This window comes from Arctopsyche grandis, chromosome 4, assembly GCF_051622035.1.
Source record: "Arctopsyche grandis isolate Sample6627 chromosome 4, ASM5162203v2, whole genome shotgun sequence".
NCBI classification, from domain to species: Eukaryota; Metazoa; Arthropoda; class Insecta; order Trichoptera; family Hydropsychidae; genus Arctopsyche; species Arctopsyche grandis.
The window spans coordinates 31,940,463-31,966,975 of NC_135358.1; the positions used below are offsets into that span (position 1 = coordinate 31,940,463).

A 26,513-nucleotide genomic window follows, 5' to 3' on the forward strand; every position below is an offset into this window, starting at 1 on the left:
GCCATTATGTAAAATTTTTTTTGTACCGTCCAGTAAATGGTTTAGTACTGATATTAAAGTTTTTATTTGTTGAATACCATGTTGTCTTCGTCAGATTTATGTAAAAAAAATAATAATCTGAAGAATTTTGCTTTATTTTGTATATTTTTTTATTAATAAAGCTATTTCTACTGGGCTGCAAATGATTTCGTTTTTTTATTTAACCTTTGAAAGATGGAGCGTCGAGATTGAACGAGTGTCCTGAACCGGGGTCGAGTAAGACCCCAGTATTTTTTAATCAAAATACAGATGGGTTCAATATATATCTTATAAATCATTTTATACACCAACAAAAACAAGTTTTAGTCCTGTAGCATGTTTATGACTATTTTTGTATTAAAAAATAACTACAACCATCGACATGCAAATGCACATAGGCGACTGCATGACTCAATAGCCACGCGCCAAAAGCGACGAAAACATTGCTTACGAAAATATAGTCGTCTCTTTCTCTCACATTGATTCATCGATTAACAAGAATATGCAAGCGAACAGTCAAAAACATGACTTATCGCTACCGCCTTTAAATCATACTTTGGAACGTAGAAATGTATTTTTTTACGATGTACCCCTTTTCTAAATCATAAAAATTCTATTAAAATAAATTTCTTGTAGTTCATTTTAGGAATACAAGAAATATAGGGTGTATAGCTTTGAAAACCAGATAGTTATTACGAAAAACGTAAAAATTGGGGCACTTGCATACCCCGCTTCGGTGAGGGAGGGTTAAAAAAGTCAACCTTTTTTTCAGCTGCAAGATGCAAGGATTGAATTGAAATACAGTATTTTTTTATGTAAATATATATTTTGTCACAGGTTCTAATTGATAAAAACTTATTTTCTACGTTTGGATTTGGCGTTCATTCTGTTGGATTTTCCTGGTCTTTTAGCTTTGCCGCCACCACCCGCTTTATTCTTAAAAGCATTCTTATTCTTCTTCACACCGCGTAGATCGCTGAAATCTGAAGAGGACTCTCTCGTGTTTAATTTGCTGCCCCGTTTTTTGCCACCGAATCCGAATTTCTGATTCTTCATATTCCGCTTTATCATGCCTCTCTTTTGGAGGGCTTCGCTCTTTTTATTTGACTTCTCGTCCAATTCAAAATCATCCTGTCCTTTAAGACCTTTACGGTACTTTTTAACTTGACTCAATACATTCTTCTTTTCTAAAGCTCTCTGCTCTTTTGTTTGCGCCTGTAATGATATTGGATTTTAATACATATATATTCGTGGTGTAACTTTTTATGATTTCAAATTATTCAATATTAAAAAGTTTACCTGTAACTGTTTAGACATTTTCTTTTGTTGCCTAATTTGCCTAACTTTTTCAGCTCGAGCCTGTCCCGCTTGTTTGGCCATCAGATTTTGCCTTACTTTTTGCATGTGAACATCGGTTTTAGCCATTTCGGCAAAATACGTTTCTGGTCTGCGAAAGAAAGTGTTAAAAGATTATGAAATTATACCTGAAAAATAAGAGCATCGCTCGTTAAAGATGGACTGAGAAATAATATTTTATAATTCAGTTGTTGAAAGCCTGCCACACTGAAAATTTCGCCAACATTTCCAACTAGAATTATTAAGAAATCCAATAGAAAGTAGGTAAAAAAATTGTAGCTAATTCAAACAAATCCTAGATAACTACTGCCGAGGATTTCGAGTTTTGTAAAGGTGTATTTAGACTCTCTAATATATCTTGGAACAATATAAAATAAACATAAGTCTATTAATGAATGTATTTTTCCAAAACTAGTTCGATCTTTTTCATTGTTGTTAAAATGTAATGTTCACAATCTAAATGCCAAGCCACAGTGTAAAATACTCAGCAGTTAGGGATTTTCATAGGGCAATTCTGCTATGGTTATAAATTCAGAAATTCTGGTGTAAGCCAGTTTTTAAAAACATTGACACGGATTACACCACCCATGTTCAATGCATTTTTTTTCAATGCTACCTGGAAAGGCTTAGCGGGTAGTATTCTTGTTGGTTGGCGTTGGTCAGCATTCAAAGGGCCAAGTTATTTAAAAATGAAAAAGATTTATTTATGAAGTACCTTTTAGTGACGATGTTGAGCTGTTTCATTCTTTGAATACCTTCAACGACGGCAGCTTGTGCTTGTCTGTGGAATAATGTTTCGCGTTTGAACTCGTTCAAAACTGGATCGTCGCTGATTGAAATCGACGGTATTTTAGCATTATTTTCTCTGATATTTCTGTAATTAAAAGAAAATTAGACATTATTAAACGGCGAAACGTGGATATATTCTGTTGAGGTTATTAATCGGTCACTGTTTACATTTGTCTTTGGGTGGTTTCCTGGAGTTGTAGGGCGACGTCTGGAGCCATCGGTGCGGGGTTGTTGATCAAATCGACGGTTTCTATCCATGGCAGGTTTAGATGTATTTCTTTGATTTTTAATTTGATATCGGCGATATTGTTTGCATGGGTTTTAGTGGATTTTTCAATGATTTTATTGAGGCCCGGTTTGATTAAGCCCTTCGCGAACGCTTCCTGCAACTGTGTGTACAAATTCGATCAGAATACTTTGATGGTAAATTGAAATCGCAACGACATAAGAAAATCATAACCTATAAAATGATATAAAATTCATGTGAATAGCTAACCTCTGTTTCTGAAGCATTTGAGTCTGATTCGGAATCCGAGCTGGTAGATGTTGAGCGACGACGAACCATCGTATTATAAGAGTGTCAGGTATTTTTGATGAGCACGTTTCGTTGTATTTTTCCACGCAAAACGATGCAAACTGCGCACTGACAGCCGCAAAACTTCAACACGTGCTCTTACCTTTTCGCCAGTGTTTATAATAGAGCTGGAAATTGAAAATTTCTGTGCTAACAATTACATATTTGCAGGGGTAATTGGATTATTAGTCACATTGCGGTGGTCACAAAGACAATTTTTGCCATTAAAATCGCGAATACGTAATATGATGAACTTTTCGGCTGCCAGATGTTCCATTATAGAGATTTTAGTGACTTTGTGACCAGTAATCACCGAACCATTTGCAGGGCGTTTTTTTTCATGTAACGCAGTTGAACGGCGTTTGGCACCTTTTTGTCTCAGCATTTTTTAATGTTTCAAACTAATATACTATATAACATAATTTGAATATAATCTTTTCCAATAAAAAACTTGACAAGAAGTGAGTTCCGGCACCTTTTTTTCAAAAAATAAAAGCCCTGCATATTTGTAACATCTAAGTCAATCCTTTCCTATCAGAGTTTGCCAATTTATCTAATTTAGTTATTGAATCGGTTCCTCAGAAGCTTATATATTTCATCGTTTATTTTGTAGGAATATAGCACAACTTGTACTATTAGGAAACTAGGTCGATGATATCACCTATTTCCCCCATCGAACTCGAGCTGTACAAATGACATAATCGCGTCCTGTTCAAACACCTAAAGGCAACCTTGGCTGAAGTACCTTCGTTCGAACTAGTTCAAAGGCACTATAAACTCGCTCCAGATACGCAATCAAGAGTACACGGGAACCTCCATGGAGCTGTGGCGGCTCGCTTATACGACATGGTCGAGTTTGGTTGCCTTCCTGCGAGTGGGGACCAACCCGGCTGGGTTCGGACAGCTGCTACCCACTCCGTCTTCAGCTGTCATATAATAAACACGTGCATTAACATGCCAGTCGTCTCATTCGTTCATCCCCTATACTGGTGACCCCCGACATCGAGCCACGCAGCCTCGATCAATTTCAACATGCCGCTCATCCCTGCCTCGCCGAGCCAGGCGGGGAAGCTACCCGCCGCGCCCCCATCGCCATCAACACGCGTCGCGGCCCGCGGGTGACAATAAACGAGCAGACACGGCTACCTACCTATCTACCTACCGACGTCCAGCCACAACGTCGACGACAGGTGCTTTTAAAAAATGGGGGAGCGAATGAGACGACGATCTTGACAGCTGGATGTGGAGTCATGCGCGATCCACTACACATAGAACGGTCATCCAGCACCACAAGATTCGTCACACACCACCTCAGCACCATCATCATCATCATCATCATCAAGGCCCCGTCCGTCCCCACGAGCGTCGTCACGCCGAGACGGGCGGTAGCGCTACAACACCTCCACGAGCCACAACGACTCACAGTCCAGCTCGGAGTATCATCAACCACATCGATGCCCCTGCCGCCCCCGCCGCCCCACCAACCGACATCAGCCTCGGAAGAGCGGCGCCGCCGCAGCATCGCATCTCATCGGCGCGACCATCGGACCACCCACCGTCCTGCTCGCGACGTCACCGCCCTCGAATCTACCGACCATTCAGGGCGGTACACCTAGGTACACAGCGGATGACCCACGTCAACAATTTTTTTCTCCCCACGTAATATTTTTTTCTCTTTGTGTAACAATAATTTTTTTCTTTTGTAAAATTTGTTTCTTTGTAATTTTGGTATCGCTGATGCTGGGGGGGGAGTGATGTGGCGGCTCGCTTATACGACATGGTCGAGTTTGGTTGCCTTCCTGCGAGTGGGGACCAACCCGGCTGGGTTCGGACAGCTGCTACCCACTCCGTCTTCAGCTGTCATATAATAAACACGTGCATTAACATGCCAGTCGTCTCATTCGTTCATCCCCTATAGAGCCAATTAACTACGCACCAAACACAGCACATAAAAGGAAGACATTGACCCCGTAGGAATCTTCCAAAACGTGATCTCACCAGCCAGCGAGGCGGGAAAGAATGAGCGGCATGCTGAATTAATCGAGGCTGCGTGGTTCGATGTCGGGGGTCACGAGTTATGGGGGATGAACGAATGAGACGACTGGCATGTTGATGCACGTGTTTTATTTATGACAGCTGAAGGCAGAGTCAGGTAGCAAACTCCGAGCACAATCGAGTTGGTCCCCACTCGCAGGAAGGTGACCAAACTCGACCATGTCGTATAGCGAGCCGCCACAATATAATATGGGAGCGAAAGGAATGAAATGGCGGTATTATTATAAACACGACTATTTGATATGATGGGCGAGAAGGAAGTACAGTAGTAGCCACCAACATGGTCGAATTGGTACTCACATAATGGCGACCCCAACTAGACCATGTCGCGTGAAACTTATTAATATTGATAGTGTAGCATGCCCCAATAAGTATCTTAATTATATATGTAGTCACTAAATCATACAAGATGTTGGAATATATTTGCCGAGTTGCGAAATCTTTAAGTTTCCGTAAACTCTAATATTGTTCTGCAACAGTCTAGTTATGGAGTTTGCTTCGGTCATATGGTCTCCTTTTTACCAAAGTCATATAGATCGCTTAGAGACTATTCAGAGGCGTTTTCTGCGTCATTTATCCCATAAGGCTGGTCTTATTAGATTAATGTCAAACTATAAAGACAGATTTTTTCATTTTCTCATCGCAGAAAAGTTTCTGATTTATTACTCTTAGATAAACTAGCTAATGGTGCCGTCGACACATCTGTTTTGGCAGATATTAATTTTGTGGCAACCCCGAGGTACCGGCCGTAAAACCATCGGTTCGACAAGTGCTTCGCCGGTAACCACCATTTCATCCCCGGCTGCCAAATTAAACAATTGTGCATTAACAATACGGTCGTCTCATTTGCCCTACCCTCATAATTTTATCAACACTCGGGTCACTAGTATTCAAATATTTTTTATCCACCAAATTTTTATAATAATACTTAATTTAATGACATAATTGCATGGATATGCTGTATTTCCGATTGTACGGAGGATTCCTCCGATTTATTTTCTAATTCTATCAATATTTTTAGAGCTGAGGTGAAGAATCAAATCTGAGGTGAAGAATCAAAGTATTTTGGATCAGTTTGATCTCGAATAGATCTGTGTCTGTGTAATATATCAATAAATGCTTCTATATTCATGATGTGTTATATGCGTATCGTCGTACGACGGTACAACTTATTATCCAACAGGACAGGATATAAAGCTCACTTTAAAGGGTCAAAGAATTCACCCCTTAAAACATTAACATGAGATCATCACCCCCAACGAATATAGTCTGAGAAACCCTTTTGTCGGGGAACGAAACGGTTATCCAGCAATATTGCACAAAAATAACTGCATATACAAATACAAAAAATAAACAACAATGCATCTACACATAAAGGTGCACATGTGAAGAAAATAGTGACAGGACGGGATCTCATTTGATTAGGGCTGCCAGATTTATTGATATCTAAATCGGGACATTTAATTTCAACTGTAATTCTCCCCCTCCCCCCTCCATATAACATGCGAAATCGTTGTGGCGGCTCGCTTATACGACATGGTCGAGTTTGGTTGCCTTCCTGCGAGTGGGGACCAACTCGGCTGGGTTCGGAGAGCCGCTACTCACTCTGCCTTCAGCTGTCATATAATAAACACGTGCATTAACATGCCAGTCGTCTCATTCGTTCATCCCCCATATCGTCTTTGACAATTTGGTTGTAGAAATCTTTTTTTTTTATAATTTATATTTTACAAAAGATTTTGGCGTTGTGGCTTTTATATAGTGTTTCCATTGGTTCGGTGATTACTAGTCAAATGTGAACCTGTCACAGGACAACCGGTCGCTCTAGATTGGTCACACGTGATCATCCGTCACACTAAAACTGGTCACACCCTAAAATCGGTCAACCAGTTTTCTCGTGACTGATTTTAGGGTGTGACCAGTTTTCTCGTGATCAGTTTTAGTGTGACGGGTGATCACGTGTGACCGATTTAGAGCGACCGGTTGTCCTGTGATTAGTTCACATATGACTAGTAGTCCGTTTACCGTTTCCATTATTTTTTTCCAGTTTATTTAGTTACTATTATTTTGATATTAATTATATCGTATTTGTTAAAGAAGTTTGCGAAAAACGTGGATTCAGTTGTTTGATAAAATTAAAAAAATGCCTTATTTTAGGTTATGAATAATTTCAACTCGTTATAACAATTGGAAATAAATTGCTGATAGTGATAAAAAACGTTTGTAAAAGATTCATGCATATTTTTTGCAGTTTTGTAACTGTGGGTTGTCGGTTTTTTGAACAGCCATTTTAAGCAATTATCTAAATCCGGGATATTTAGCTGTCTCGAAAGGTTCTTTCGGGACGCCGGGATTCGTAAAACCGGGATGTCTCGCAGCCGTTTATTACGGGGTCGATTTGGACATCGCGAGTGCATCATGCGTGTATACATACGGTCGACTCGCCCCACTTCGAGGTTCGGGAATTTTCAGCGCCATCGTACGCACGTGGATTATTCGATTTCGTACGTATCGAATAATCCATCGGGCGTTCGGGTCGAGATTTAGGGTCGTCGAATGCGGGGCTACGGCCGGTTCACGGCCGGCGTCCGCGTCGTTTGGGCCGGAATTGTCTATGGATTCGGATGAACCCTTTTTAAAATTCGTATTTAAATCGAAAAGAGCGGCGGGCGCTCGGCGGAAAAATATTGCGCAAGTTTTCGAAGACGGGGCGCGTTTGTTGAGGCCATTCGAGGAGGGGTTTTTGCAAAAATTTGAAAAATAATTCGGAGCGTTTGAGGGTTTTGCGGATGGATAGAGGCGCGATTGTAGAAATGTTAGTCGAGGCGAATATTCGAAATGAAGTTTCGGGTAGTTTGGCGGCGTAGATTTGGAGGGAGAGGTCTGATTTGAAGAGAGGGTCGTTTCGGGCGGTGGATGGCGCGTGGCGAGCGGCGGCGAATTGCGCAGCGGCGGGTCGATACGAGCGTTGTCTATGCGCAGCGGCGGAAGCCGGAAGCGCGGCGCGTCGGGCTCCGCGTCCCGCCGCCTGCGCCCGCTCGCCGCCCGCTCCGCCCTTCGCCCCGCGGGAGATGCGGTCGCGCGCGCCTCCTCACTCGCCCTCCGCACTGCCCCGAGCCGAGCCGCCGCGCCCCCTCCGCCGGCCGCAGCCCAGCCCGCCGCTGCGCCCCGCCCCCGCCCCTGCCCTCCGCCGAGCCGCAGCCGCCGCCCCCCGGCCAGCGCGCGCCCCCCGCCCGGCCCCCGCCGCCGCCCGCCGCCGCCCCCGACCTCGCCTCGGCCGCCGCCGCCCCCACTCAGGTGCCGCCCGACCCTCGCCGCCCCGTCGCCTCGACGCCCGCCACCGCTAGCCGCCATGTTTACGTTTACGTTTGCGATCGCGTCGTGTTTCCCTGTTGTGCTGTCACCGCGCGACGTGTTGTGACGTCCCCCCACCTCACCTCACCTCACCTCACACGGCCTGCGCCCCTCGCCTACTCCCTCCGCGCCCCCGGCCCGTCCCTTCCCCTCACCCGCCCCCGCCCCCGCCCCGATCTCCGCTCGCTTTGTCTCGATCGTCGTCCAAACGTAGACGGAAACGTGTCAGCATCACGCCCACTTTTACTTCAAACCGAATTTTCATTGCACATTTCAAAAATTGTACAAATTTTGCGCAACCCCCCCCCCTCCCTCCTGAAAAAAGATTTACAAATGAAAATAATAAACAAATGAAAAACAAAAAAAATAAAACAAATGAAAATAGTAAAGATGCGCTTCGATTGTTTTCGTTTAAATTTTGTAAAACCGTCATAGATGAGTGCGTGTGTGTTATTTTTTTTTACTTCTTACTTTTTGTACAATATATAATGACAGCAATGAAGCCTTCTGTGGCGAGTTTTATCAATAATGTTTTGAATAAAAGTTGTAATCGCCGAACGCTCACAAATGACAGAATCGTTCAATCTTGTAATACGAGAAAATACACTCGCATATTACAATTCAAGTGTCCACTTAAGTTCGTTCACAAACATACTAACTAAAAGTCGAAATCTTCAAATAGATCCCCACCACGTTTCATATGTAACTTTTAGCTGTCAAAATTGTTATAATTTCCATTTTTGATGATTTTTTTTTAAACATTTCAACCCATTGTACAACCCTAAAGGTGACCGGTTGTTCAGTGTGCAAGTGTGTATTTGACAAAAGGTACTAAATGACTACCATGACAGTTTTTGTTTGTTTTTCAATCTGTTGTGGTTCACCAAGAAAGCTTTGTGGATCCAAATGACAGTGAATTGTATTCGCAAAATGTTTAGAATATGTGAATGCGAGCGAAACGGAAGCTCAAATGTCAAATACACACACACACACACACCAATTTATGTTTTTAGTTTCTGTGACAGAACCAGAACATTTCTTTCAAAATAATTTTTCTAAATATTTTAATTATTAAAAACGTTCATGAACATTAGAAAATCATGGATGCACATTTATATATATATAAATAAAATCGATAGATACCTAAAAAATGTACTGATAAAACGAATGGCCACCATAATATAAAACAAAATGGAAGATGAAACAAACAATTAAAAATACTTGCATAGTTTGTGCAGCAACAGACTAATTTATTTGTTCTTGGGTGTTGTAACTTTGGTACAAACTATAGTATGTTCACGAACGAACGAAATGTACACTTGAAGTGTAATATATGTATTCACCTATTATTTATAGTGTTATGTATTTATGGATGCGTCTCGCTTCACTCTCTTGTACAATATAAAATAATAATGCGAGTGTTGTATCTACATATCTAATGTCTTTTTAAATCTTGCTTATTCTCCAGGAAATCTGTCTAAATGCGCTCTATATAAAATCCCGAGTGAAGCTTATTTTTGAGTGCATTTCAAAGACGTGGAAATATGAAAAGGCTTTTGACACATTCGTGTGAAAAATTCTTCATTATTTATGTGCGAGCCGGATCGAGAGAATGACGCCCCGAAGAACTTAATCAAGAAGTACGCTCGTTCAATCGAATCTGGCATCTTTTCGATGCACAAAAATAAGATAAGGTGGGCTAAAATAACCAGAAGACAATTCTCCTTACACTTGTGATAAATCGATTGATATTGTTACCGCCGTCGCCGAAAGTTTGCTTTTATATTGTACAAAAAAAAAGAGTAAAGTTTGATTTTGATGTATAATGTCCGCGAGACGACATTTCGTTAATGTTTGTATGAAACCAAATACTCATGTTTATTTCATGTGAATTAATAAATAGGTTTTGAATTGATTCGTACGTTGAAAATTTTTCATTCCGTATTGAAATATATTGAAATGAATTCTCGATGTTTGGAATGCGTTTGTTTAAAAAACAAGTCTGTCGAAATTAACAAAATGTATTTAAAAATTCGTTCTGAAGTAATTGATGGAAACACCTATGCATAACATAACCGATGATGATCCCCCCACATTCATTCACTCAAAGAAGGCTGTCTGTTCTCCGATTGTGTACTCATTTTGGTGTTTGTGATTATTTTTCAGTTGACTGGTGGGCCTTATAGCTGTGTTCCGAAGATCCGCGAGGACTCGCGAGTTTTTAGTTTGTTTGAAAACAATCGTCACAAAATGAATATATTGTCAAAATGTTCGCACACAAAGGAAAGTTTGATTCAAAGGTCCTACTGGTAAGTGTGCGACGAGTGCGATTTTGTAATTTGCGTGAGTGTATTTCGTAATTGAGAACGTTGTTTGTGTGATTGTAGGACACCGGACCGGTTGTGTCCCAAACAAGAGCATCTCTTTCAGAGATGTCGTTCGTAAATGGTATGGATCAACGCATTATGGAAACTTGTGCCGACAAATCTGTACCCGTACTCTCCGAGGAAACAAGTACTGAGCCCGATTCGAGTGTCAATTATGCCGATGAAAATTCACTTTTTCAGCCCACTCGCAAAAATGTGAAGAGTCAGTCGCAAACTGTTTCAACCGAACTGTGCTCCTCGATCGAGTCGATCGAAAGAGTCCAAGACGTTCCGTTGCACAAGGCCGCGAACGCTCTGGACAGAAAGTCAATGAGGAAAGCGGACGTCGAGACCAATTTGGATCGCAGCAGTGACCCTAGTAAGACTTACGTAGCCTCCATTAGGTCCGGTTGTAACGTCATATCTGAGCCTATCGAAACGTCCATCATACAAAATGTTTCAAAGCTTCCCAAAAACTACACATTCAACGTCGGCTCGGGAGTGAACAATCTAGCGACCATTCAAAATGTAGTGCAGGGTGTGTCCAGCGGCAACCAGACACTCTGGTTACCCACGATCATCACTTCCAGTACGATCGCAAACACCGAAGACCACCTGTACGAGGACGAAGTAGACATTCCGCCGACCACCGTACCTCAGTTTTTTTTGGCTGGTACCGGTCAACACTTCTCATCGCACTCCGTCAACAACTCACTGATGTCTTCTTCCAAATCTTGTCACATTTCGAATCACAAATTCCCTCCCAAGGTACAAATCTTGGGGGGCATCGCCATTCCTAAACACAACTCGGCAACGGCTGTCGCCCAGTCGAACGTCGCCTCGAACATCAAGTCAATTCATGCGAACTATTTGAACCAGAGCGAGATCTCCAACGTGAACTCCTGCGTCACGTCCTCGTCCACCAAGCAGATGTTGAATAATTCCATTCTCAATCAGATGTCGAACAAAATGCACCCGACGAATATACCGTTCGTCGGCGCCCGAGCCCAGTCGGGTCCCGTGCAAGTAAAGTGCTCTTCGGTCATCAACTCTGCCAACTTCAAAGGAATCCCCACGGCCGTAAATAGATCTTTGAACAAAATCCACAACAATAACAATAACAACACCAAAATTGAAAGCTCTACGGTGCTACCCGATCAATCTGGTCATGTGTTCTCTCGGGTTATTCCGGCGCCGAAAATATCCCTACAGTCCACCGGTCGAGTGGTGAAAAGCGGCAATATTCAATACGGCCAGAAACCTGGCAACATCGATTCGCAGCAAACTTCCAACATAATCGCTCACAAAGTACAATCTGCGATGCCGGTGAAGATTTTACAGCAGCAGACCATAGCTCCGGGTCACAAAGCCAGCTTCAAAACTGTACAGACGGCGAGAGCAACCGTCAGCGCGTCCAAGAATCTGACATACAGCTCTCTGAACTTGCCCGGAAAGAGCTGGTCTCAGACATCGTCGCAGAGTTTGAACCACATGACCAACCAAAGGCCAAACTCGTCGTTCACCAAAAACATCACGAGTGTCGTCAACGTTAAAAAAGTCAATTGCAAGAATCCCACACAGAACGTTCTGCTGCATCAGCCTTCCAATCAGATGATCGTGTCCAACGCGGCGCAAATGAACAGGATAAACTCACAGCACTATCAGCAGCCGTCCGGAGACTCGGGCAACGCACTGCGCTATGTGCAAAACTACATGGGCATGGAGAACAGTAATTCGTCGACAATGTCGTCAAACCAAAATCTGACCGCTCAAATTCTTCAGTCGCTCTCGCAGCCCAAGATTCTCCTCCCGACTGTGCATCACGTGTCGCCAACGACGACCGCCAACCGAAGGCCCATCATATCCAACCGGCAGTTCAGCATGGAGGACGTGTTCGTGAAGAAGTCCTTTGAACAGAAACGTCAAATTCAGTGAGTATTTATTATGAATGAAATACGGAGACAGAATTCGGTGGACCCAATTTTGAAAAATATAATGAAAATACTAGTATTTGTAGGGAAATATCAAATTTAAATTTGGCGCCCTCCAAAGAATGGTTGAAAGTGAAAGTCAGACTATGATGTATCGAAAATTCTTCTCGAAAGATTAATTTTCTTAATTTTCCTTAACTTGGATGGAACGATTTTCCACTGTTGGTAATGCTTTGATGCTGATATCTCATTTATTATTAGCATTCCCATGATTGATCTCAGCAAACTGCAAATTTATTTATGCTATTTTAAAGAAACAAGACTTTCACCTTCAACTATTTCTAGCGTATGATTGGAGTGTATTATTAATCTTCACTCAAGTAGAAGAATGAGCTGAAAATAATCTTACATACATATGTTAGACTGAACGAATAAATTTCAATGTAAATTTCAATGTATATAGTGGTGTCCGCTCAATTTTGTTCGGTTCTCATACTTCACCAGTAATATTATAAATCTAATTGTGTGTGTGTATTTCTTGCAGTGGCGATCCCAATACAGTATTAACCACTGACGACATACTAGGCACCGAAGAACGGCCCACTCTCTCCGACGATTCCTTACCTTATCATTATCACAGCTTGCAGTTGGTGATGCTGGATCATACGTATGCCGTGTCGCCTCAAACTATTTCGTCAAACACCGTCAACGGAACCAGTGCTGTAACCAGTAACTCGCCTCCAGTGATAAATAACAATATCACAGTTAGTTCGCCTGTAAGCACCACTAAAGTAATCCCCCATAGTACAAATACTCCAGCAAACGGGACATTATCGAGACAATCTCCAGTATCTGTAATGCCGACGGTGTTGCCCAGTAATAATACCCCCTGCATCGCACAAAATGTCCCCAGTTATCAGTATAACGTGATGCCTGCAGAAGACGACGACGCCGCCTCCATTATATCGTCCATCGAAGGCGACAGGGATGTCGAAAGAAATAACGAGAGGCACGACAGTGATACCGAGACGGCTCCCGAAGGCGAGGAGGAAGGTAAGACGAGATGCGTCTGTGAGTTTACTCACGACGACGGCTATATGATATGTTGCGACAAATGCGGAGAGTGGCAACACGTCGACTGTATGGGCATCGACCGACAGAATATACCCGACGATTACATGTGCGATAGATGCGAACCCAGATTGATAGATAGAAAGCGAGCTCGCTCCATACAAATCCGCAAGCGTGAAGAGCTCACCGGCTTGGGTTCGTCTGGCAGTGACTCCTCGTCCGGCACCTCCATCACTAACCACCGAAACAAGCAAATCCCCCTAGGTGGATCGCTGAGCGCCCATAAGAAGAGACCCCTCACTGTGACCACGTATAGTAACACGATAAGCGGCGTGAGTCGCACTGTACCGACATTATCCTCGTTTTCACCACCTTACGGCGTTTCAAACGCCTCCCCGTTGCTCAGCACTAAAAAGGTACCCAAACGGTCGCGAAGAATCGACAACGGCAGAAAGGGACCCAAGAGAAAATTACCCGAGAAGCGAAAGCGGAAAAGCAGCGAGGTGTCCAACTATCGTACTAAATTCTGTCCCCTGTCCACCTCTCATCAGGTGAATCAGTGGTCGGAGAGCTACGAACTCGCCATGACCAACCATTACAGTCCCGAACTCCGAGCCAAGATGGCCCGCTATTCAAACAGGACCGGAAACAACTCGCCGAACCTGGCGATCGTCCTGACGGCGCACATGTGCACCACCGTACCGCACGCCGGCAGCAAAATCCTCATTGCCACCAAAGACATGGCCGATGACTCTCCGATCATTGAACTGAGAGGCAAATACATGTTGTCCACGCAGCACAAACCACAGCCGCAACTCTCCAGTAGAGTGGGCAGTCAGAGACCGGGCCCGTTCTTGTTCTTCTACCGCCTGCCCCAAGATTCGACGCAGATATGCATCGATACCAGGACGTACGGGAATGAAGCTCGTTTCATTCGCCGTTCGTGTAAACCGAATGCCGAACTTCAGCATTGCATCATTAAGGGGGCTTTACACGTTTATCTGGTGACTGTCGGTTCGGTCCAGTCTAACACCGAGATCACCATTCGCCACGATTCCACCGGGGTGGTACAGCCGTGCGCGTGCGGCAACCCCAAGACTTGCAAACAACCGGGTGTGAATAATACCGCAATTGTTCATAGAAGTAACGGTGCTGTTACTGATGCAAATCACGAGAGGCGGGGACGTACCAGGTACTCGAGCTTTTCTTCTGTTAATTATAACACGAGTGCTTTTCCGAAATACGACGAGTTTCTCAAAGCCGAAAGTCCAGAGCCTGAGAAAATTGAAGAACCTGAGCCGGAGCGTGTGGAAGAGATGAAACGTGAAGTGATAGAAAGTTTTATATTTGAAAAGAGTGTCGATACTCCATCACCACCGGTTAGCGGTAACGAGTCGCCCGTCATTGAAAAGAAACCTGTGGTTGAAACTGTGGTACCAGAAACTGCTGTCGTTGAAGAGCCCGTCGTTGAGAAAAAGTTGATCGAGTGTGTTAAAGAGGAAGTGGAAATCAAACCCGAAATAAAAGAAGAGGTTTGTATCACACCGGAGATTCGTCCTTTGACTCCACCTGTTGAGGCAGAGAGTGAAAAAGTAATAATCGTCAAGCAAGAAGAGGTTGTCATCAACGAGCCGATGAGTGAAGTCGAATGTAAGAGTCCCGTTCCGATCGTTTCGAAGGCTTCGCCGATTTTAGTTGCGAAAGTCAAAGATGTCGAGAAGACATCCTCGACGACGAAAAAAATTGGAAATTCTCGACGTACGTCCACTCATTCGATTCGCTCGACCAGAGCGTCCACCTCTAATGCATTTTCTACTTGCGAGTCTGCCGACGAGAAGAGTGATACTCAAAGCGAACCGAAAACTCAGAGTTCGAAGGAAAAGAAGAAATTGGTAAGGATTGTTTAATATATATATTTTTTTTATATTGCAACATGTAAATGATATTAATCTTTGAATTGCAGACACGCGAAGAGCGTAAAATGGAAGCTATAATGAAAGCATTTGAAAGAATGGAAAAAGCAGAACTGAGAAGACAGGAGAATCGAGATAGACAATCAAGACGACGCGAATCAGATTCCCAACCTTCTAATATGACAGAAAAAGACTTAAAGGACCAACAAAATGATGATCAAATTGATGATATCGGAGAATCGAGCTTGAAACGTAGACGCAGGTTTTTTTTTTTTTTTTTTGTAATATGAAAATCATTATTTCACTTTGGTTTTTGTGCTTTTAATTAAAATAATCATGATATTTGCAGGAAAAAAGGCAGGGCAAGGACGGTCAGTCAAAGTAATTCACAAAGGAACAGGAATCGATTGAATTCTATTGATAGTGATATGGTGACTTCGGGAGAAGAAAGTACTTCACTTTTGTCCCCTCCCGTGTCGAGCAATAACGTGATAGGCAGTACCTATTCAGATATGGTGTTGTCTTCATCCGAAGATTTGTCGAGTTACAGAGCTCAAGATTTATCAGATACTATAGCTTTACGAGAATCTGTAAACGTTAGTCATTTTGATTCTAATCATTTTTTAAATTAAACATTGCACTAGTGTAATGTACAATTTTAACTGTTAATTTTCTCATTGCAGCGGCTAAATGTGGGATTGAGTTCTGCGTGTTTGCTGGTCGAGGCCGCAGTGGGTCCTCTGGAATCGACATTTAAATTTCCCAAAACGAAAAAAGATATGATGAATGAGTGGCTTAATAAGTCTCCAGATAGAAATTTAACGTATGATGTGGGTCATCATGGCATAGATTACGCAAATACCGGACACAATAACAATAGCACTCGCTCTTTTGTGAATAAACAATCATTTTTAGAGGAAAAATCACTGGAGCATATAATGAAGGCTACAAAAACCATCATCGGCACATTGAGCGCGAGTACAATGAGCGTCGAGTCGACCCCGGAAAAGAATTTCGCCATCGAACAATCGGAACCGGAAAACCTCGCGACATTCAACAGCGTCGTGGATTCTTCCGGATCTTTGTCCCCATCTGCGAGTCCCTTACAGTCTTATTTTCCGAAAATCATCAAGAAGATCGAAAATGATGGATGCCGTGAACTGACATACGCTTCATGTGAAAAAAGAGTGCCTAAAAGATTTCGCAAGGGTTTCAGGAGCGTCTTTGAGGAACATTGCAGTCCGATTAAGCGTTCTTTGAGAAGTAACGCTGGGACAGAGAACGTTTACAATGTCGATCCAGTCACTTACGGGAATGTAACTCCTCCTCATGATGAGTCGAATGTCGTTATGCCAGCTATCGATGAGATTCGAGATGTTGAGACTTTGAGTGCGCCTCAACCACCACAACACAGTGCTAAGAAACGTTGGTTACGTCAAGCTATAAGCGAAGAAAGCGATTCTCCAACTGCCGGTATGTGAATGGGGTTTTTTTTCTTCAAATAATGATGAATAAATTTTTAATCAGACTGCTTTTCTTTTACAGAATCACCTCCCAATGAAATGGTTACTCCTTTGAAAAAGAGAAGGTTGGCACGTGAATCTCTATCAATGGAACCGCCTTTTGTAAATGTAAGATCACCGTCATCTATGTGCTAATTAATTCACATGTCCGATATTGACAATTAATTTAAATTTTTTTACAGTGTGAAGATACTCCGTTTTCTGGTACTCTGAAAAAAGACGCCAATTTAATTATTCAGAATGCAATCGTTCCTAAGCATGTAGACAGTCCACAGATAATAAAAAGTATAGAATTGAAAGTTGAATGTCCTCCGACTGTAGATTTGAAGTCGAATGTTATGCAAGATTTGACACCGAGTGTAGTTCAAGATTTTAAACCGAACATACTTCAAGATTTGAAACCGAGCGTGTTTCAAAATTTGAAACCAATTGTATTTCAGGATTTTAAACCAACTGTTATTCCAAATGCTATTCCAAATGCTATTCATGATTTGAATTTAATCGTTCATGATTTGAATTTAATCGTTCATGATTTCAAACCGAGTGGTGGTGTTCATGATTTGAAACCAAGCCCTGTTCATGATTTGAAACCAAGTGGTGTTCAAGATTTGAAACCAAGCCCTGTTCATGATTTGAAACCAAGCCCTGTTCATGATTTGAAACCAAGCCCTGTTCATGATTTGAAACCAAGCCCTGTTCATGATTTGAAACTGAGCCCTGTTCATGATTTAAAACCGAGCGTTGTTCATGATTTGAAACCGAGCGTTGTTCATGATTTGAAACCGAGCGTTGTTCATGATTTGAAGCAGCCAAGCGCTGTTCAAGATTTGAAACTGAGCACTGTTCATGTTGTGAAACCGAACACTGTTCATGATTTGAATCCAAGCGCTGTTCATATTTTGAAACCGAATGCTGTTCAAGATTTGAAACCAAGCGCTGTTCATGTTTTGAAACCGAGCGTTGTTCATGATTTGAAACCGAGCGTTGTTCACAATTTTGAAACGAATGTTGTTCAATATTTTAAACCGTGTATATATCGAGATTCCAAGTTAGAAATTACAAGTGAAAGTTCTACTGATAATTTAAAATCACATTCCAATACAGAGGCTGTAAACGATGGGGAATATATTAAGGAGCATATAGAAACTGAGGTGGTGGCGTCTCCTATAAAGAAAGATGAGAATTTAAGTATTGAAAATGACAAGACTTCCATTTTATCAGATTTGAAGTTTAATCTTTCGCAATTCTCGAAAATAAAAGGAAATAAAGGCAAGATTGATTCCAAGGACGATGCTTGTTTAGAAAATATGAGTTCCAATATAGATTCTCACGATTTAGTTTCGAGGGACGTCAAAAGCGAACCGGTCAGTAATATAAACTCAGCGGAAACCAGCGGAAATTCTTCGCCAGTTTTAGACGACATCGACGACATTAAAAAGAAAATTCATTCGTTTCACACGGAAAACATTCAAATTCTGAAGATACGCAACAAGAAGCAACCGAAAGAGAAACGAAAGAAAGTAAATCTCAATTTCGATTTGTGCGTCTTGGACGACCAGACTGTCGGCGTTAAACTCAAATCGGAGAGGGAGCCGATGATGGAAACTCCCCGCATTGAAATCAAACCCTTTGAAGTGCTAAACAAAGAATCTCCCGAGACCCCGTCGAGACCGCTTGAACCCTGTAAGACAACTCCAGATAGAACTTTAGCAGATAGCGCACCGTCCAAGGAATTCTTCCCTTCGGCCAGTTTTCAAACGGACAATTCAGGCGTGTCGACGGAGAACATCGCATTCAAATGCGCTTCGTTGTATTCTGATAGTTTCACGGAGGAACCGAACCCGACAGTCTCACAGATGCCCGACATCAATGTCATCAAGAATGCCATCGACATGACTATCGGTTTCAAAAGCAATAGCATATCCAATTCCGTCGACGAGTATAAAAACGTACAAGAGATCCTCAGCCACGTGAATCAGATGGACTCTCGGAACAGTGTTTTGCTATCGGGTCTTCTTAGGGATACTAATCGATCTACTTCCTCGGATCTCGCAACAGCCCTTTCGCCTAGTAAGATGTTCATCGGCAGGTTGAACGATCCACGCCTTAATCCACCACCTGCAGAAGCTCCGAAACCGATTAGAAGAAAGGTTTGATTTGTTCTTGTTAGGATTGTTGACGGTTTAGTTTGTTCGGTGTGTAATTTTGTTTTTTTTTCTTATTTCAGCTCTCAATAAGCGAGTATAGGCGACGTCATAGTATGGCGTCGAATAGCTCAACGGAGCAGGAGCCATTGGGAGAGTCAAGTTTGTGTCAGAGTACCAGTGTGAGTCAAGATAGTAATTGCAATTCTAATTTATCTTGCGTCTCTGATGAGATTGGCAAAAGCATCGAAGACTCCATTTCTATAGAAACTGAAACTGCCGTACAAAATGTTTCCGGTGAGAATACTTTAAATGTAAATTTCATCAAAATCATTATGACTAGTTTTTTCTAGATAAATTGCTTTGATTTTAAATGGGAAAAATTTAAACGTCCATTTTATAAAATAAATGTGCATTTAAAAAAATTTTTGTACATTAAAAAAAGTTTTAGTACATTATAAAAAATTTGTGTGCATTTCTAAATGACGGATACAGATTGCATTAGAAAGTTTACTGTGATCATTGAAAAAATTATTTGCTACTTAAAAAGTGGATGAAATGTGCATTAAAATGACAGATGAACGTCGCGAATACCAAAATACGAACCAACGTTTGGTTAGGTTTTATTTATTTAAGATTACATTTCACTAGTGAGAAACAAAAGTAAACACTTTTGACAGTTCACAGTTGTCAATAGCGGAAGACTGCAACGTTGCCACTTTTTGTATCCATTCTAATGCTAAAATCTATTTTTTCGAATGATTGTTTCATATATTTTAGTGGTAAAGGACTTTATAATGCCAAAATATTTTATTCGATGCATAATATACGAGATTATCTAATGCACCGAAAACGCACATATATTTTAATGCACAAGCATTTTTTTAAAGATATATACAAGTATTTTTTTCAATGTACAGTTAAATCGTATCCATTTTAAATAGTATAAGATAAATACACGTGTATTTAATTTGTTGTAAGAGTATTTTTCTTTGCCGATTTGTAGGAAGCTCGCCGAAATCAATGGATGATGTGAGCTCCGTCATCGGATGTTTCCCGATCGCTTCGGAAGTCTCGACGATGGAGATCGAAAATGTGTCTCTGCAGCTGGTCGGTTCGAGCGATGCAACTTCGGAATCATCCCCTAAATCGATAAGATAAAAACAGAGTTTAATAAATATTTTAAGAAGAAGAAGAAGAACACTGTGACAAATATTTTTTAAATACGTTCAAAAGTGCATTTTTGTGAATAAAAGTATAAGTACAGAGGAAAAACAAAAAAAAAACTAACGTGAATTTAAAACTTACAATCTATATAAATATATTCGAGTTGAATATGTAAAAATGAACTGTGATTTTGTAGATTCAGATTGGGTGTTTCCACAAATGAATTTTATTTTAAATTTATCTTGTAATAAAGATCTTTCTATAATTAATTATATTAATAAATATAGCTTTTTTCATATTTCTGCAAGTACAAAACATTTAACTTTTTTTTTAATTTTTTTGTATATAAATATGTACATATATATATGATTCACACATGTTATATCTACTTTTTATTGTAAGTAATATAATATGAATAATGTTATATTGATTTTTTGAGTTAAGAAATTTAATTTATGATCCACAGTGAGATGCCAGTTTAATCTTTTATTTACATGTCACATTAATATAGATCTTTTCCATTCGAGCTGGTAATGTTTCATTTCCTACGTAGAAGAAATGCATATGTTCATTTTGTTTTGCCACATATGTATACATACATATAGACATGCATGTGTGCCCCTTCGAAGCAAGTTCAGGATGCGAGAGAAGCTTATAAATCAGTCCACTTATGTTTATCTCTGACGTTCAATATGTATATACGTGTGCTTACGTTTGATTAGTTTTAATTTGACATTTAATGTTTTCGAATGCATCGTCTTTTGCGTTGTTTATTTTTTTATCGATCGCTTTTCTGTATATGAATGAATAATGGTTCATGCTGTATATTTTTGTATTTCAACTTTAATACGTTTATATATATTAAATATTATAAACGTTTAAGATCAATTAATAGGGAGTAATCAATGTTAAATGTGTATATTTTTACAGGAATACATTTTTTAAAAATTAAAGTAGTAATTTAAATTTGACGATAATTGGTGTGTGTTCCAACGCATCGGTTGACTTTCCTGTGTAATGTGTGCAATACTTTTTTTTTATTTTTTTAATAATAATTAATGAAATAGGAATTAAACGAGCATTATTGACAAACTTCAAAGCATGTAATGTTTGTAAAGCTTCTTTCGTACTGATGACATCATCGTTAAACTGTGCATTTATGTGAAAATGCTCCATTAATTTTTACAGGGATTCCTCGAAAACAGGTATTTTTATATATTATTACTCTATAAATCATATGAAGTTACAGTCGAGATTGTGATATTTCATTGAAAATTATTGAGAGCTTTATTTTTGATATTTTAATTTGAGTACGTGCTGTGCGTATATATATATATATATATATATATATATATATATATATATATATATATATATATATATATTATTTATTTATTGTCTATCTTCTAATATTTACTTTCGTGTATTTATATTGAGATGTAAACGTTTTTAAGACTAATCTCTGTATCGATATGGTTTTTTTTTTTGTCGAAGGAAATTTTGCTGTTTCAATTGAAATGTTTTTCTATTCTCTCTGTGATTTTACATAAGCAAAGCAACACTTTTTTTTTTTGTTTTTAATTTTAAGTCCCGTATCTATTATTTTGCATCTGGAATAAAGTTCTTGCAATGCTAATTATAGAGTGCCATTTTCCTATGTTATTATGTGTCGTATATATTATTTTCCGGTGTATATATACATATATGTATATATTCAAATGCACACATACATGTCTCGAGTTTCCACGATGGAGCAATTTGTAATATTTTTGTATATATACATACATAAGGTAGAATTGTAGATTTTTTCGATGATTCTGTGCATCAAGGCGAAAGTGCGAAATTTTTTAAAAATACCACGCTGTTTATATTTTATATAATATTGCATATTAAAGATGAAAAAAAAAGAAAAAAAAGTGGATTACTCGGTATTAAGACGATGTAAATGAATGTGTTTTATTTATTTTAAATGAAAAGCAGTATTAATGTGACTTTTTAAACTTGTGTGTCTGAAATTACACATTGTTAGGGTTTTAATGTTATTTCATATATATTTATAACGTATAAAAGAATTCATTAAGTAAAAAAATACAAATTTGTTATATTTTTCATTTAAAAAAAAAGAGTATTTAAAAATTTACTACTTAATTAAATAACATTCACACTTTGTTTTTAAGAAATATTGCAATAAGTCCTAAAGACAAATTAACAGTTATCAATTTTTACACTTAAATATTAACTTTGTTCTTTGTTTTGTAATTTTTTTTTTGTTTTACGATAGATACAAGCGCATTATCAATTTTTGCACTCTTTTAAAATAAAATGTTTGAGATTTCGACATTTCTAAATATTTTTTTCGTTTCCTATAATAAGATTATCTCATTGTTCTGTGATATGTCATGTATGGCTTTACATCTATCTGTAGATGATGATTTTATGTAATTTCCAGTGATTAAATATTTTTAAACGGTAACAAACTCCGCATTAGCCGAACCTTTAAAATTTGCAGTTACTTTGGTTTTCGTTACAAACCAAATATTACTTTCGACCATTGATCGCATCTACCGATTTAATGTTTGGCTAACTATTAATGCAATCGCTATATTTTAAAACAATATTCCAACAAACGCAACATACACCTAATTCTGTTTTTATACAGTGGATTGAATCAAAAAGCATGAAACGGATGTGCTATCCTTTTTTGATAATTTTATATATGATTGGAACATGCAATGTGTGTGTATATACTTTTTAAAATTGTGGCTGTTTTAAAATTAAAAAAGAATTGGGTGTTTTTATTATGAATAGAGATTTGATAGCTTAGACAGGCCTGCTCCGAGAGCTAAAAATCAGATCGGAAAATAAATTGGACTCGAACCTTGATTTGTGTGATGCAAAAAGTATATCGTGTGTTGATTCGAGTCCGATTTATCATGATGTTTTCGTCTAGGTTTGGGCCTGATTTTATGTGTGAATATGAATCATCATTACATATCTCAATATATTATTGGCTGCTTATTGTAATAGTTCGGGGAAAATATTTTGTTTGTTTTGTATATATATATATATTAAATACGGCGTTTTCTACCTCACGATGGCGTATTTTATTCCAAAAATTAAAGCTAAAGCTAAAAATACATAAAGGGAGAATTTTCATCAATGTAACCAAAATATATAAGATACGGTTTCAATGTAAGCATAATTGTTTCCTATACATTTAAAATCGGCTTATACGCCCTCGTGAGATGGAAACGCTGTGTATTATATACATAGGTGATTGTGTGATACCAGTGCATAATGTTGAACTAAGTGCTGCAATTTTTAACTTTTGTTTACTGTTGAAATAATTAATAAATTATTTTGTATATTGTGTAGAATGTGTAGTTGGATAGAAGATGATGTATTGAAAATTACATGTGCGAGTGTGCAAATCGGCCATTGTTTCATTGTTTCGTTAGCAACAGCCGCTGGCCGTCTCTGTATATGTAGATGTTTTTAGCGGCCGGGATGTGTGGATTTAATCTAATCTAACGCAACTTTGATTTGATGTAGCTTAAAGTTCGGATTCTGGGGAGTTTGTGTCGAAACACACAGTTGAGTGTGCTGTTTTTTCATATTGCAATCGAGATTTCTCTTCACCGTTTGCAACAGGGTTGTACAATAAATATGTAAGTATATAAATGGGTTGAGCTGTGGGTGGCCCTGAGATTTAATCTTAAAACCGTATATATTTTAATATATATGTATATATATCTATTTGGCGTTCTTTTAATAACAAGTTTTCATTCTAATTTTATTTTTATTTTAAAGAAACCATATTGGAATCGTATTGAATTCAGTATGATGTTAATGAAGATTCCGTAAAGGTCTGAATCCGATTGTGTATTCCATACATACATACATTGAAAAAAATCAGAAAATTTGCAATATTTCTTTTGCGTTAGGGGCGAAATATTACCAGTTATTTGGCGTTTGGTTTTTTTTTTTAAATTACCTTTTTTAGATACAATGCGATTTTGTAATGTGTATTCAGATTTTTATGTAAAGAGTTGTATCTTCGGTGTAATATGTAAATATTTTAATGTGTAGTAATTTTTCGGTTACTTTTGTAGAGCTGGGACGGCATACATATATTTGTATCATAAAGATATTAATAATTAAAAGCGTAATGTATACATACTTGATACATATATATTTATATATGTATATATAAAATAAAAATAAAATAAAATAGTAAGTAAACAAGTGACTGGTTGTGGTCTTTACGAATTGAGTATTTTTCATTATTCATATTGGCCTATGATTAAAACATAGATGTGTCCCTTGCCTCAGCAGCTCAACAAACAGATTGTTTCTCATTTGTATAATAACTTATTATAAAAGAATCCTAGATAAAAGAATATATATATAAATATGTAAAAATAAGTTTTATGAAAAGTAGACAGTTTATTGTGTATAAATTAGAGAATATGCATCACATTATATGTCACGAATAAATGTTTTGAGTATATTTTATTCAATAATTAAAAAAATAATTCATTTGTTTTCACTATGTTACCAATCCCATTCCATTTTATTTTTTCATTAGTAAATATGCCCGGGCCAAAATTACTTCGTTTATTTTATTGAGGTAAGCCAGTTGTCAATAGAATTTTTGTTATTAATCCACAAGAATAGTCGAAATATGATTTTTCTAAGTGGAATTTTATTTAATTCTCATATTAAGACAATTTAATATATTATTCCTATAAAATTCAAATTCGTGTTAATACTAGTACGAGTTTTTAGCTCGCAATTTTACCGATTTAAAATTTAGCAAACTTCCAATTAACCCTTTTGAACGAAAATAAAAAATAGTGTGAAAATAAAATAGTATTAACAGTGGGAAAAGATCCCAAGTGAAAATACGTACTTTTGACTTTTGATTTGAACTGGACGACTACTTAGATACGTTTGAAAGCTGAAAAGTACTACAAATGAATGATAAAATACCCGACTATAGATTCCAATATTCATTGTGAACAGAAAATTGACAGATTTTGAGACATCGACCGAACAACACCAAGTTATAGAAAAATCGCGCGATTTAAAAAACATATCTCCGAATCTCGAGCCAATTAACATTTTTTATTACCAGATTCGTGTTCACTGGGCATAGATCTATAAGAAAAGTCATATCTCGTCTCTGAACCATTTTTCGTGTCGAACAGTGTTATTATTATTATGATCATTTAATTCGAGGTCTAAACGGGATTTGAACCCGAGACCTCTCAATCGGTAACCGGCCATGGATATGATGGAGGTAGATATTATTCCGGCTCGTCACGGAGACCGGTACATACATATGTATATCTGCACCGAGCGCATACATACATGCATAAGTATGTATGGTTTAGGGGGGTGCAGAGGGCGTAGCCCTAGACGGCAAAAGCTCAGGGGGCGCAGGTGGCGTAGCCCAAGACGGCGAAGGTTCAAGGGGGCGTAGCCCTAGACGGCAAATGCTCAGGGGGGCGCGGGTGGCGTAGCCCTAGACGGCAAAGGCTTAGGGGGGCGGAGCCCTAGATGGCAAATGCTCAGGGGGGCGCAGGTGGCGTAGCCCTAGACGGCAAATACTCATGGGGGCGTAGCCCTAGACGGCAAATGCTCGGGGGGCGCGGGTGGCGTAGCCCTAGACGGCAGAGGCTTAGGGGGGCGGAGCCCTAGATGGCAAATGCTCAGGGGGGTGCAGGTGGCGTAGCCCTAGACGGCAAATGCTCATGGGGGCGCAGGTGGTGTAGCCCTAGACGGCAAATGCTCAGGGGGCGCAGGTGGCGTAGCCCAAGACGGCAAAAGTTCAAGGGGGCACAGGGGGCGTAGCCCTAAACGGCAAATGCTCAGGGGGGTGCAGGTAGCGTAGCCCTAGACGGCAAAGGTTTAGGGGGGCGTAGCCCTAGACGGAAAATGCCAGGGGGGGCGCAGGTGGCGTAGCCCTAGACGGCAAAGGTTCAGGAGGGCATTTTATCAATTTTTATTTATTTTTTATTTTTTTTGATTTTATTTAAATTTTTTTTTCTGTTTTTTTAACATTTTTTTTATTTTTTTTATACACCCCGGTCAAAGCCAGGTAATAAAGCTAGTATATACATAAAAAAGTCTCTTTCGAAATTATATATTAATTGAAAGTTTCTGCATGGCACATATTTATATCTGAAAAAAAAATTAAATGAAAACAAATAAATGGAAATTAAAATAGCAAAAATTGTAACTACGCAA

At 39.3% G+C, this 26,513-nt stretch overlaps 3 protein-coding genes across 3 annotated transcripts in view; 2 read left to right on the top strand and 1 right to left on the bottom strand.

The window, feature by feature from the left end:
- LOC143910569 (caspase-3-like) overlaps positions 1-26,513 on the top strand; it is a 427,954-nt gene that overhangs the window by 364,088 nt on the left and 37,353 nt on the right. The window lies entirely within an intron of this gene.
- LOC143910570 (putative rRNA-processing protein EBP2 homolog) lies at positions 155-2,867 on the bottom strand. Its single transcript, XM_077429100.1, has 5 exons — positions 2,660-2,867; positions 2,332-2,552; positions 2,090-2,248; positions 1,318-1,465; positions 155-1,233 (listed from the first exon to the last, which is right to left on the bottom strand). The coding sequence occupies exons 1-5, from the start codon at positions 2,726-2,728 to the stop codon at positions 874-876; spliced, it is 957 nt and encodes a 318-aa protein (XP_077285226.1). The 5' UTR covers positions 2,729-2,867; the 3' UTR covers positions 155-873.
- Positions 9,612-20,527, top strand: upSET (SET domain-containing protein upSET). Its single transcript, XM_077429092.1, has 11 exons — positions 9,612-9,840; positions 10,313-10,455; positions 10,534-12,443; positions 12,988-15,406; positions 15,478-15,689; positions 15,777-16,023; positions 16,111-16,900; positions 16,973-17,058; positions 17,133-19,100; positions 19,178-19,391; positions 20,101-20,527. Exons 2-11 carry the CDS (start codon positions 10,414-10,416, stop codon positions 20,253-20,255), a joined length of 8,043 nt encoding a protein of 2,680 aa, XP_077285218.1. The 5' UTR covers positions 9,612-9,840; positions 10,313-10,413; the 3' UTR covers positions 20,256-20,527.

Excerpts from the sequence above, each read along its gene's own strand:
- upSET (XM_077429092.1), top strand. The coding sequence starts at position 10,414 with ATGTTCGCACACAAAGGAAAGTTTGATTCAAAGGTCCTACTG. Across the intron at positions 12,444-12,987 it reads GAACAGAAACGTCAAATTCA|TGGCGATCCCAATACAGTAT; the intron begins GTGAGTATTTAT and ends TATTTCTTGCAG. Across the intron at positions 16,024-16,110 it reads CTTTACGAGAATCTGTAAAC|CGGCTAAATGTGGGATTGAG; the intron begins GTTAGTCATTTT and ends TTCTCATTGCAG.
- LOC143910570 (XM_077429100.1), bottom strand. The coding sequence starts at position 2,728 with ATGGTTCGTCGTCGCTCAACATCTACCAGCTCGGATTCCGAATCAGAC. Across the intron at positions 2,249-2,331 it reads GAAACCACCCAAAGACAAAT|AAATATCAGAGAAAATAATG; the intron begins GTAAACAGTGAC and ends TTTTAATTACAG. Across the intron at positions 1,234-1,317 it reads AAATGTCTAAACAGTTACAG|GCGCAAACAAAAGAGCAGAG; the intron begins GTAAACTTTTTA and ends ATATCATTACAG.